At 39.9% G+C, this 13,354-nt stretch overlaps 1 protein-coding gene across 3 annotated transcripts in view; it reads left to right on the forward strand.

Annotated features, from left to right (window-relative positions):
- The first annotated feature begins 848 nt into the window (after window positions 1-848).
- Window positions 849-13,354, forward strand: part of LOC102234981 (ephrin-A3-like) — a 71,479-nt gene continuing 58,973 nt past the window's right edge. The window contains exons 1-2 of one of the 3 annotated variants that reach the window (XM_014472541.2): window positions 849-1,503; window positions 1,650-1,873. In XM_014472541.2, coding sequence (XP_014328027.1) covers window positions 1,764-1,873 — 110 coding nt within the window. In that variant the 5' untranslated portion in view covers window positions 849-1,503; window positions 1,650-1,763. Of the gene's footprint in view, window positions 1,569-1,649; window positions 1,874-13,354 lie in introns of all 3 variants that reach the window. The other 2 variants (XM_023331387.1, XM_023331388.1) reach the window with 2 other exon arrangements.

Genomic DNA, 13,354 nt, shown 5'->3' on the forward strand with positions numbered 1-13,354 from the left:
CATCGTTGAAAGAAAGCCAATAAGAGGCTCTTGTTTAAAGTCATAGGAGAGAGAATGCAGAGAAGAAGTGACCTGTGCCAGATGTGACCAAAAGTTTACTCTTTGGTCACAAAAAGTCTGGGGCAGAGCTTCACCTTTGAGCAGGATTCCAAACAGGAAGCAACAAATAAATGGTGTAAATCAAATTAAATGAGCATCCTTTTTAGACCGGCTGCATAAAAACGGAAAAAAGAAATAGCAACAGACTAAGACAAGACAGATTTTTCTAAGGGATCCCTTGGGATCACTTGTAAAAAAAAATACCGGGTCTGGGGCGAGGAATGGTTGCAATGCTTCTGCCTACCAGCTGTTCTGTTGGAGCCCACCAACAGAAACGGATGAATACAAATACTTTACATATTTGTATCTGTTAAACACAAAAACGTTCAAAGCAATGTCATATTTTTTACCCTCTTCAGCTTAACAATCATTGAGGATTTAGGTTGGAAAAATGACAAATGTGAAAAGGTTCAGTGTGCATAAATTCTTCTCTGCGAGGCAGCAGCTTTCAACGTGGATTACTTACAAAAGAAGTACATTTGGTTCAGTTTTGTGGTGAGTCACATTTTCCCAGAGGGATTTCCCCCCTTTATGAGGAGGACTGAAGATGAATAAAACTAACCTACTGTGTTTGGAGGGGAATCGGGATTATTTTATATATGGATATATGCTTTTTTTTCACCCCCGTCTTTGCATTAATAAGACAACTGTGCGTGCAGGTGTGCTTCACTGTGGTGAAAAGGCTGCACGTTGATGGAATAAACTGGTTGCAGATGCTCGCTGTGTCTCATCAAGAGCGGGATGTACTTTTGCAGCATCACTGTGAAGCGCAGGTACTGAAGGAAAAACCTTGAAGTCCCGCCGATGTCCGGTGATGTGCTGCAACTCGGCCACAAATCTTGGAGGAATGCGCCTTTTTTTCCCCCTGTCTGTCGCTCGCAGGGGGGTGGAGTTAGGAAGTGAACGAGTGGTGCCTACCAAACAGAGAGGAGGAGGAGAAGGAGGAGAGCGACGTGCGGGCAGCCTGCTCACCGTGCACGATGGTTGTGGAAGGGAAGAAAGCTTGATTTTGTTTTTAGTTGCTTTGCTGCAGCTTTGAGATCGTCTGCGCATTTATTGGGAAAGAATGAAAATAAGCTGCAACAGTTAAAAAAAAACACTTAAAAAGAGGAGGACTTTTTCTTTCTTTTTTTATTTTTTACTGTTGATCCTTTATTTATATTTTTAAATTTTATTTAAAATAACCCGCACACAACTCGTTCTCGGACTGCTTTAAAGACCCGGAGGAACACCGACCTCCCGCTTGGACCCAACGCCGACCTGCGACACTTCTCTGGCGGCCTCAGCAGCAGCAGTTCCCCGGTGAGAGGAGGAGGAGAGGGGGGCGCCTCGGTTATAAACACGGACCATAAACCCCGTTCTTTGAAGCTCTGGGATCCGCTGGTGGAAGAGGAGGAGGAGGAGGTTCGCACAGTCTGGTGTTACAACAGACTTTTACAACACTTCTTACCCAAACAGCATCTCTGAAAGTAGCCCGTTTGTGTGCATGCATGCGTGAAGCTTTGTAAAATGTTTTTCATTGTTTTTATTGCCTCCTTCTCGCTTGTTAGGCATTGCTGGGATGTTTGAGCCGCGCTGTTTGGTGGGGTGACCGAGAGAGAGAGAGAGAGAGAGAGAGAGAGAGAGAGAGAGTGGCCGCAGAGACCGAGAGAGGAGCCGGGAGCATGGCTCTGGCAGCGCTGTCTCTTTGGGTGCTTACGAGTCTCACCTGGGGCAGCATGCTCCAGGTGTCAGCCAACAGGCACTCCGTTTACTGGAACAGCTCCAACATACAGTAAGATCCCCGTCTTTATCTTTCTTTATCTTCGTTATTAATACTGGACGGCTCGTTTTACACTTTTAATGCATTCCCTGCTCTCTTTGTATGTGCTCTTTCTTTTTTTCTTTTTTTGCACGCCCATCTATTTTTTCCTCTTGATGGAAAAGGTTGCACAAGCCCGAGAAAGAAATTCAGTGGAGCTATTTTTGAATCCTGCTCTGCCAGACCCCCGCTGTGTGGTCAAGGTGGCTCCAAAACATCTTTTCAACACCCTCTGCTCCACAGCTGCTCAGACATATTTATATTCCTGCTCCTTGTAGTCTGCTTGTAACAGTTTATTCCCTCTACGTTCATGCATAGAGAGAGGGAGAGAATGTGACTCCTCCATCTCTCATCTCCTCTGTCTTACCGTCTTCTCTTCTGTGTGATTCAATTAGGAGCACTTCTTCATGCTGACCCCATTGTGTTGCAGCAGTGTCACCCGTTCAATCTCTCACTCTCCAAGTTGCCATCTCTTTCTGTTCCTCCCTAACTCCCCTTTTTCTGGTTTACACACAGAGCCTGAGTCTTTATTTTTATCCTCCTAATCCTTTGCTCCCCGGTTCTGTCTTTTTTATTCCTCCTCTGTTTTTTATTTAAACATTCTCCTCCTGAGTTCATGTATGGCTCTGTGCCACCGGATTTATAAGGAATGCAGCACCAGTCTGCAGCAGGACAGTAAAAATCGTTCATGCAAATGTACATTTATATGAAAAGGAGCCCATTTGATGCAGTTTGTCTCGGAAGTATTGAAATATTTTATTTGAATCTTGTTTGCAGATTGATTTATTGAGTTCACAAAACAATTCAATTACAAAAATTGTCTTATTTTCTCTTACTGCACCGTTTTCCTTTTTCTCACCATGGAGTGAGTCCTGTCTTTGTGAATGGTTTCTGGTACTAGGCATCGCTCAGAATATCTTGTGTTTTGTTCTGCATCATCTACTATTTCCAAGGCTGAGCATTGAGAAAAACAATGATTCTGTACTATTAAGGGTACAAACATCATGTAAGGCTTGAGAAAATATGCTGTTGTTTTCGGACGGGGGGGGAAACTTAAATGATTTGGTCCGCCGGTGCCAACTCCAATTGTAGGCCAGCAGTTTCTAGCTTGCGGCGTGAAATAAAACTATTAGAGGCGAGGGAGATTATTTTATAGCTCATAACTGGAGAGCTGTAAGTAGTGGATAAAGTAACAGAAGCGGAAACCACTAAGGTCTTAGTTTGTGACGTGTTACTGGAAGCATAATTGCAGGAAAATGCTGCACACTTAGTGCTCAAGTGTTTTAGCTTAAATTTTCTTGCTTTTCTCCTCATAATTTAACATCTCCCCCAACTCCCTTACTTTGAATTATAATTTTGGTAATAAATGCAAATGAAATTCCACCCTCAGTTTTTATATCTGAGACAGAAGTTGGTTTTTGCAAGGGATGCTTAAAGGCATAAAGAAAAGCAAAGGAATGGACGATCACACAATCAGCAAGGCGTAACTCGAGCAGCGCTAACCTTGACAAAGCTTTTAGTTCTGTCGTTTGTCCGTTGATCTATGCTGCACATTCACAGCCAGAAGAGGCATTTTCTTTCCAAGAAAAAGAAATAAAAGTAATATGGAGCATGCCTAACCTTTAACCTAGCGCTCTTGGACCCGAGTTCTGCAAAGCCCAGCAGTTTCTTCCCCCTCCCTTCCTACCGCTACTGTTTTCATCCCAGAGGCAGAATATTCTTAGCTGGTGCAGTGTGAGTGTCTTTTACAAAGAAAAAAAGAGAAGAAGAGGTGGTTAATTAAAGAACATTCTGATCTCTGTGGACCTGTCTCATCCCTGATCCTCACATCGCAGCCTTTTTTCTGTTCTCTCTGTGCTCAGACACCATGACAGCGGCCTGAGCAGTAAGAAGCAATAACTTTTTTTTCAGAGGTGCACCCATCAATCGGTTGGAGATTGAAGCCTGCCAATTTATTCCTGATCAGCTCTAATTAGTGATTGGCAAATCGAATGCTGAGAATTTCTTTTTCCTTTTTCAAATAATGCACTGATGCTAAAAATGAACATCATTTTTGGTTTTAGAGTGATTCAACAAATAATATGGTTTTTATTACACATTTTAGGACGTAATAAAATGCAGGTTGGGAAGGTGTGCTTTGATGCATAAATTGAGATAATGTTGTAAATCCTTCATTTTCTGTTAGATTCAAAATTTCATGTCTGAAAAGCACAGAGCAAAATTGCCTTTTGTGTTTCGTTGAAGAAAAAAAAATTAGGATCAACCTATTTCCCCTTGATTGACTGTGATTGGTGATTATCAGAACAAAAATTTTTTTTTTCTGATTGGTTAAATGCATTAAAAATGAAAACTCCCACTATGCATTTATCAATAAGATTGTTTTTCAGTTTAATAAAAAAAATCAATATATAAAGTATAAATAAATAAAGTATATACCAAGAAACCTAAAGCACAATAGTCTCTCTTCTATGTGTTTAGTCATGGACACTCAAAACCAAGGTTGAGTGAAAACTACCTGATGTCAAACTAACTATGGTACTTTTCTGCTATTATTTGCGCTATTATTTATTTTTTTCTATTACTTTAACATTTTCTATCTATCTATCTGTCTGTCTGTCTGTCTGTCTGTCTGTCTGTCTGTCTGTCTGTCTGTCTGTCTGTCTGTCTGTCTGTCTGTCTGTCTGTCTGTCCATCTGTCTAGAAATTTCTTCATTTTCTGTTGGACTTTAAACAGCAATAAGAAAGAAAACAAGGGCAGAAATATTCAGTTCCTTTTATTCAGACTACAACATGCATTAGTTTCTTTTGGGTAAAAGTAAAACAGTATCAGTAGGGACACTCATCCCCCTCATCAACCACCAGTACAATTGCTTCCCTCAAGGGGACGCACCACACTTTGGGAATCTTTGCTTTACAGAAAAAAAAATCTTGAATCAGAAGGTCAGATTCAAAGAAAACCAAAAATCTGGATCGGCCTGATGAATGCATCTCTGACACACAAGCATACCATTCTTAGTTAATTTGCAGGCAAAGAGCCATTGATGCCTGCATACCAAAAGACTAAAGAAAAAAACTGTCCAACCGCCTCTTGTGTACACCAGAAATATGTATTTTTTTCTGTTTCTCGGGTTCAGTTTCCACCATTTATTTTAATCTCTGCCAATAGTTACAGGCTTGGCTGGCATGCCTTGTAGCCACTGGCGGTCAGCCTCCCTGGAGTTCCTCTAACTCGCAGCGTAGTGCGGAGGCTTGCAAGGCCAATAATAAGCTGTACTATTGCTGTCAGTTTGAGTAGTAAACACATTGTAAAGCCTCGGGATGCTGCAGCTTCCCGAGCAGCTCCTAACCTCGGGCCACTTATCAACCACAAGAAACGGTCTAGCAAGGATTAACAGCCTCATGCACTAACACATGCAAACAGATTCATGAAGCTTGGGAAATTCCAACAAGTTTGCGCACACATTTCTGGAGGTTTCTCCCTTATTAGGGCATAAAAGTTTCTTTAGATGTGTGTTTTTATGTGTGGGAGTAAGTGTTTGCTACAGATGTCTCTGTTCACTGATGGGTGACGGAAACAGAGGCAAATCCATCAGTCCGTTAAATCACACATTATCTTCCACCACCTGGCAATTAACCACCGCTGGGAGCAACCGTATACATGTGTACGAGTGTAATTCAATAACACAGCCGTTAACTTGATTAGCGATATCTCTCAATTTATCAGTTGCATATTTTGTAAGTGATTACGTCCTGTGTTATTTGTTGTTTCTGCTCATATTGCGTTCAGGTGTTCGTCCATGACGGTGTCACCTCTAAGGCAGGTCATTGAAACGTGGCCAGCTGTCGCTTGCGGCGTTTTTTCATTATGATGTTGAGCTTCCATATGTTTAGCAATTGATCTTGAGCTGGAAATTGTTTTCTATTCATGCCGCTCCCCTTGCATTGAAGAAAGCGAGGAGAGTCACATAGGCTGGGAGGGAAACAATACAAGAGTGAGTGATGCTGCGAGAGGACAGAGGAGGAAAGTCCAGAAGGGTGCAGATGAATTTTGAGCTGAATTACAAAAGAAAAAGGGGGGAAAGGGTCAACACAATAATAGTAATAGTGCTCAGCTCTGGTCAGATGGATTTTTTTCTGTGTGTGTTTTGCAAGACAGAGAGGCCTGACATTCTGCCTCTAGCATATCATCAAACCCAGTTGTATCCCAGATCCACTTAAGGCCAAAGTATGTCTGCTCAAAGAAAGTTTTAATCTGAGAGCTTCCACCTGTGTGTGAGCCTGACACCTGCATGCCTCCCGTATGGAAGCCACACCATCCGTCCTAATCACATGACATAAGAATCAGATAATTCATTAGTGAAGAATAATAAGGCCGTGCCGTGTGCATGGGTGAATGGATCCGGGTTGCCGGGTGTGAAGATGTGTGTGCAGATGCTCTGCACTGAGGCCTCATTAATTAAAAGCAATAGGGAACTCCTGCGTGATGGATCACTGGTGTTTGCATAATATGATTCAATGTTGTTGGCTCTCCCATGCTGCTGCAAGTCTCTTTGTGAAAGTAAATAATATTTTTTTTCTGATTGGGAAGGTTTTTTTGTCTTGTAAATGAGCGAAGGGATACGGGACATGCATGCTAAAAGGGAGCAGGGGGAAATTTCTGTCGCGCCTCATTTTAATAAGTTGGATTTTTTAGGACTGTGCTCAGTTCCTCTCACATGAAGCCCTCCGTGGGAGGTGGTGTTTTGTGGGGTACCTTAATGGGAAACTGTCAAATTAGGTTGGTCTGACTTTTCCCACTACATTAAAATGTGTTTCCTTGCTTTGAGATCTTATTTTTCTTTTCTACGGCTACGCTTTATGAATGTTCACATTCTTTCAGGTGTTGACCAAAGCTCTGTTATGCATTGACCTCACAAACATGCCTTTTTGTAGAATTTAACCAACAAATAAAAGAAAAAAATACGCATTGGCCTTGATTTGGTTTAGGAAAACAAACCGAGAAATATTGAGGTGATAAATCTGTCTTGAATGTTTTATTTTTTTCAATAGATTTTACTGTAGTGACTGGCTAATCAGTGGAAGAGCTGTGAAAGTGGAAGAGAGAATGAAGCGCTGGCACTGATCTAATTTTGAGACAGTATAGTGCCATGGTTTAGATTCTAAGTAAAGCAGTAAAGATGCACGTATCGAATGGTCAAAGAGCCACATGGATCAATATTTCTCAATCAGCTCTAATCTGACATTGACAATTAAGTTTAATTTATTTATTGCTTTCCTGTAAATGGCGCAAAAATATTTAAAAAAGCATAATTTTCAGTCTACAAATGTGTGATCAGGCAGTGTGTTCCTTGTGAGGCTCTGTTTCTTGAAAATTAGATAAAGATTAGAGACAAAGGTTTATGATGAATGGAGATAAATGGAGAATTTTTAAAATAATTTATTTGCTTTCTGATGGATTTAATGTTACAATCCTTGTCAAGAAAATTGCTTTGGAGTCATTAGAAATCAGTTTGGGTCAAAATCAGAATGAGCAATGAAACTGGCCAAGAAAAACCTGATTTGTGTTAAAGACGGGTAGGCTGTCAGTTTGGTTTCAAAATTTGGCAGAAATGTTACTGATCAGGATGAACATAGTTTTTAACAAAACAAAACCAAAAAAAAGCTAACTGAAAAAATAGGGTTGTACCAAAATTGGTTATTATTTCAAATTTAGGCAGTTTCGTGAAGAGCCAGTTTGACTAAAGCTGTGGATGGATGATAGTATCTTAGGAACAAAGCTAATGCTTCCAAATAACTTATTTTTAGTTTTCAATATTTCAAAAGAGCTGACTGTGTAGCGTGGTAAATTTGAAAATTAAGAACTGCACAAAAGCAGTGGATTTATGCAGGCTTTGTTCATTTTCAGTGGACTATTGAGTGATCTGCTGTAATAAAAGTAATGCATGAGGCCACCTCTCAGCTGTAGCCCTAACAGTTATTAATGGGCCTTGAGTTGCAATACGGAAAATTAGCTCAAAACAGGATGAATTGTTATTTGTTATTATAAATTGAACAATCGGTAATTTTTTGGGGGGGTAGATATCTGAGATCTGGTTTCCATTTAGCTTTCTGAACATGTGCTTGTTATCTAGAATCTCATCAAGACACGTGAACGATTTTACAGGACGGTGTAAATTACTTAAAGATGTCACTGTGAGGGTGAGTGATTGCTTCTCACACTGTGGTGCTTTCTGAACAGTAGGAGGATGATTAAAAGCTTCCCTCTGCTGCTGTCCATGACGCCCGATTACAGTAACATTCCAAAACCAACAGTCTGACCGATGCACCTGGGGTCTGGCCAGGTGTGCACAGATGCGAAAACGCAGGGAGTTCAAAATGTGGAGTCTTTCCTTCTGTGCTGCTGGTTCAATTGCTGACCACAATCTGCTGCTCTACTGCACTGATAGCCCTTAATCTGATTTCCAGGGAAATATAGTTGTGAAAATCACAGAAGGCTAGAGCCAAAACTGGCATCTAAAATCACCTAGGGACTTCTGTGTTAATCTACTGTCGTGTGTTATATGATGGGAGGTTTAGAATGGAGGTAATTAGGTAAGGCAGCAATTTTACTTGATTAGAGATGTACGATTAAGAAAGTTTCTTAGGAAATACTTGAATTAAAACAAGCAAAACTGGACAAGAATCAGAATGAGACTTGTTCAATAAATGCTGCATGCTTTTAATATTTAGGAATATATGGAGGCAAAGAAAGTCCAATCAGATACAACACAACCTGGAGAACAAAAAGAAAATGTACTCAAATATAAAAAACAAGAACCTAAAGAAGCAAAATCTATTTGCTTCTTCACAGATTTCCTCTGTTATTTCTTTGTTTGCATTCATCATCAAACAACTTTTGATACCAGGCATGAATAACTTGGGTAAATACAAAATACTGTTTTGAAATAATCATTCATATTAGAAAGGGAAGAATTGTATCTAAACCTGTTAAATTATGAATTATCTGTGATTATTCACATTTTCTTTGTTCAATTTTTTTGGCCAGGCCTTAGTACTGGCTAACCAGTGCAATCAAGAACCTGCTTATTGGGAATCCGTCTGACAACCTGAAGTATATAAAAATATATATAAATAATAAGCAACATCATGCCTCGATCTGAGACATTTTAAGGACAGACTACAAATTGGTCAGTTCAGAAAAGGGCTATCCTCTAAGGCAGAGAATGTTGAAATAGCAGTGTAGTCGTCTTGGAGGTTAGTAACGAACCAAGAACATAATTTAAAGCACTGTAGCCCCCGCTTACCTAAATGAAGATCAGTGTTCAACAGTAAGAAAGAAAGAAAATGGCATCCAGAGGGGAGCTAAACAATGAAAACCACTGCTGAGCAAAAGAAAAAAAAAACTACATAAAGACTCGTCTTACATTTAACAAAAACATCTTGTGGATCCTCAAAAATCTTGTGAAAATATCCATTGGACTCAAGAGACAAAAGTGAAACATTTTGAAAGTTTTGCCTACTGTTACATGTGGCATAAAACTAACATTGAAATGTCAGAAAAAGCACATCATACTGACATTTAAAGTAAAAAGGTAGGTAAAAGTAAAGGTAATTTTATTTATATAGCACATTTTCAGCAACAAGGCAATACAAAGCGCTTTACAGGAATTAAAAGGAAATACAAACAAAATTAAAGCTGTGAAGCATTCAACTTTTGGCTGTCGTGGAGCGTGCTGGAGAAGAATATGTTAGGCATATTTTCAGTAGTTAAGCAAATGATCCGAACTGTCTAAGGAATACAAACAGATACTGTTCAATTAGTGATGTTGGCTGTAATAAGAGATGATGAAGCTAGTTGAACATATCAACTCTGTATCCACTGTTTTAAAAAAGTAAAATCCTGTTTTGCAGTTATTGTTCTATCACACACAGTGTAGCGCCACCTCTGCTACTAATATAAAGAATCATTGATGGCTCAAGGCAGTAAATGTTGAATAAAAATGATTATGGGATATTTCTTAAAGCGAGATTGAATTGGCCATGTGTTTTCATCAGTCCCTCTGCTTCAATCCTTTTTGTACTCTAGAAATGTCCAACATGGCAGGTTCTATAAGCATCATCCATTTTTTATAACTTGAAATTTTGTCTCATGAACTGCAAGTGTTCATTTTTTATAGAGTGAAATGACTGCGTCCTCTAATTTCCCTCACCTTTAGCAACATTTAGTAACAATATGGAAGTTTTCAAAAAGCAATGACTCCCACAGCGACTGTGTTCTTAGCAGTGCATGAAAACACGTGTACCGTTTCACATATGAGATGTTGTTGATCTTAGTGTTGCCCTGTAAGCTGATGCCTAAGCTCCAGGAGCGTAATCAGGTGCTAATAACAAGGCTGTGATGTTTACAAGCTGTTTCAAAGTGGGTTAGGCATTAGCGTGCATGAAGTGTGTGAGCGTTTTCATTGATACCTACTCTATTTCCCACAGGCACTGGGGATTTTGAGGAGGAGGAGGGGGTAACTAATATAGACTCGCGCGCACACACACATGAAGATAACAGATGCTCATATGGTGTGTTGATATCATGGCTAATGATAGCAGCGAAACAGAAGTTATGAGGCCATATGCTGAACCCGATCAGAGCAGAGCAGAGCAGAGCGGCCTAACTCTTATAAACTCTACAGATGAGACAATTAGTGCTCTGCTACATAAAGGCTGAGCAGTTTCATGTTAGATGGCTGCAGTTTTCATCAATAGCACATGTTGAAATTGATTGCAGGGAGACAGAGGTGCTACACAGCGTTGCTGTAGTCTTGACAAAAGTGAGAAGTCTAGAATGCAACAAAGTAATGATTGTTTTCCTTTTCTGGAAGTGTACAAAAACGAAGGTAGTTTGGAAAACTGTTTCCGTCCGTCCGTCCGTCCGTCCATCCATCCATCCATCCATCCATCCATCCATCCATCCATTGTAGTAATGTAACTCCTCAATGGGCAGAAATTATTGTTAGTTGTTCAGCCTTGATTATGAATAATGTCCACGGTTTCTCTCAAACAGGTTTTGTAAAAATTAATTATGCACGGAGATGAGAAAGTCTCACTGAGTTTGAAGGTTCAATTTAGCAGCTTAAAAAAAAAAAGACAAGCCAAAGAAGAGTCCTCGCTTCACCAAACTGCACAGAATTATTCTTCTTCCATCCACTGAGAGAGAGCGTGGTAGAGAGCGAGCGAGTCTTTAATTGAGGTTTTATCCATTTAAGCTGTCACTAAGAGGCCAACTCTGAAACCTTTTAACCACTCTCCTCTCAGTAATGACACGAATCAGAGAGGAGATGTGTTTGTGTCGGCGATGTGGTGTGAAGGCGTGTGTGTGTGTGTGTTAGCGTTCGCAAAGCGGGAGGGTAATTATGCGGAAATTGGGAAATGGCTAAGTGAATTATGACCTTGTTTCAGCAGAAGGTTTTAATCAGGCCCAGCCAGGCCAGAGAGGGAGGCAGAAAATGTTTGGCGCAGAGAGCACTCTGCCGCTGATGGCAACAGCGAGCAGCCGGTGAGGCTGACACTCAGCCTGCCTGATGTGTCAGAGGGAAACTAGTCAATCAACTCACCACTCAGAGAGATACTGTCAAATCGGAAATCCGTTGGTGGAAAGTTTATCCTTGGTGAAGAGGCTGAGTGTATTCTTTAGTGTATTGGTTGTTGTATCATTTTTCAGTTACTTTGTAAATCTGCTCAATATTTGGATTTAGGACAGATTACTTCAGTGCTTTCCACATTTTTTTCTTTTTGGCATCCCTGGTGAGCGTGTGTGTGAAAGCCTCTAAATTAGTAGATGTTATGGAGACTTGGAGATCCCAAGATGCCACTCTGGCTGTATTTCTCTTTTGAGATTTTTTTTTGCCTCCTTTACAGTCCTCCTTATTGTGGGTGGCAGCAAGATTAACTTGTCTATCACACGTCCAGTACTTTTAACTTTTTAGTGGTGGCTCCGACTGTAGACATGGCCAAGTTTAAGTCAGTAGTTATTTTTCTTTTAACCTAACCTAACTTTCATGTTTTCCACAGTTTCTTACGATCTTATGAGGTCGGCCTCTGGTTACATCATATGTTTATTCCAGAGAAACAGGTCATTAGATTTTCTGATTAAGACAGAAGATTAAACAAACATTTGGTTGTTCTTCTCTGCCGCATCAATGCACTTAAATTATTGACTGGATCGTTCAAAGAAACTCAGTTTGAGATTATGCCGCTGTAATTAAAGACATTGGTTGAAGAGTTCTTAAATCTTTACATGGGGTGTAATCCTGAAGGATGTTTTTATTTATGTTTTTAAAGTTCTGTATTGAGGTGAGCAATGACTGATAAAGAAGCATTTTTTTTCAAACTGGGCAAAAGATTTAATTTTAGCCCTGATTTTGCCCTTAAAATACCTATCTAAATTTATGCCGCTCAGACTAGACTGTATTTCAGTCTGTTTAGTCTTCGTAAGTTAATTTTTACTTTCCAGTAATGAATGAAAAAAAATAAACAAGTTAGATGCACCATCCAGATTGTTCTACTAAACTTTAACTTTTAGAACAAATTCATCCCATATTCTGCTGTCAGGATATCTGATTTACAAAATTAAACATCTTTTCAATCAAAAACTGACCTTTGTTGTGGTGATTTTGGCTTCACTGAATATTTTCATTGTGTGTTTCAGCTTCAGTGGAAATCAGAAGTGTCAGATATGATTTGTCAGCCTTTTGAAAGTACCTTAACAGAGTAACCGCCAAAGTTAGCATGTGGTTCACAGCTCACTGTTGATGGTAAACCAAAGTATTGCTTCAGTCCAGACTACATTTGATCATCTTTTATCTGAAACACTTGAACTAATTAAACCTGAGCTCAGATAGTTGCAAAAATCACTGAGATCTTTAAATCAGTTTTTGGACTTAAGAAACCTGTATTCTGTTTGTGAAAGCATAAAAAGGGAGAATTAATTGTAGCACCACCACCTTTTAACCTTACAATCAGACAAACAATAACACAACAATAAGTAGACTGGCCAAACCTGTGCTTAATAAATAGAGTGGAGTATGCACATTTCAGCTGAATGCAGCTGATTCACATACAGTTATATTCAGGTTGAAATATTTTGACATGCAGTCTAATTCCATCAAGTTACAATAGAGCAGAGTCAGACTCGGCACGTCATAAAAGGTCAGTTGTTTTGATGCTTGCTTCTGAGTAGACAAATTGCTTCACTACTTTAAGTTCAGACTAATTGATTAATCCCGCTCTTCAGATGTGTGTGGGGTCAGCAGCTCTGCTGCGTGTCAGCCTGCAATGCTTCTGGTCTGGCTGTCTGTTTCTGCTGGTGTTCGATCGATGGCGTCCTGCAGACTATCCACTCTTCTCCTGAATGTTTCAGCCTGTTTTCTCTCTCCCTCATCCAGCCCTCCCATCCTTCTCTCT

The sequence above is a fragment of the Xiphophorus maculatus genome, chromosome 3 (genome assembly GCF_002775205.1).
Source record: "Xiphophorus maculatus strain JP 163 A chromosome 3, X_maculatus-5.0-male, whole genome shotgun sequence".
In the NCBI taxonomy this organism is placed as follows: domain Eukaryota; kingdom Metazoa; phylum Chordata; class Actinopteri; order Cyprinodontiformes; family Poeciliidae; genus Xiphophorus; species Xiphophorus maculatus.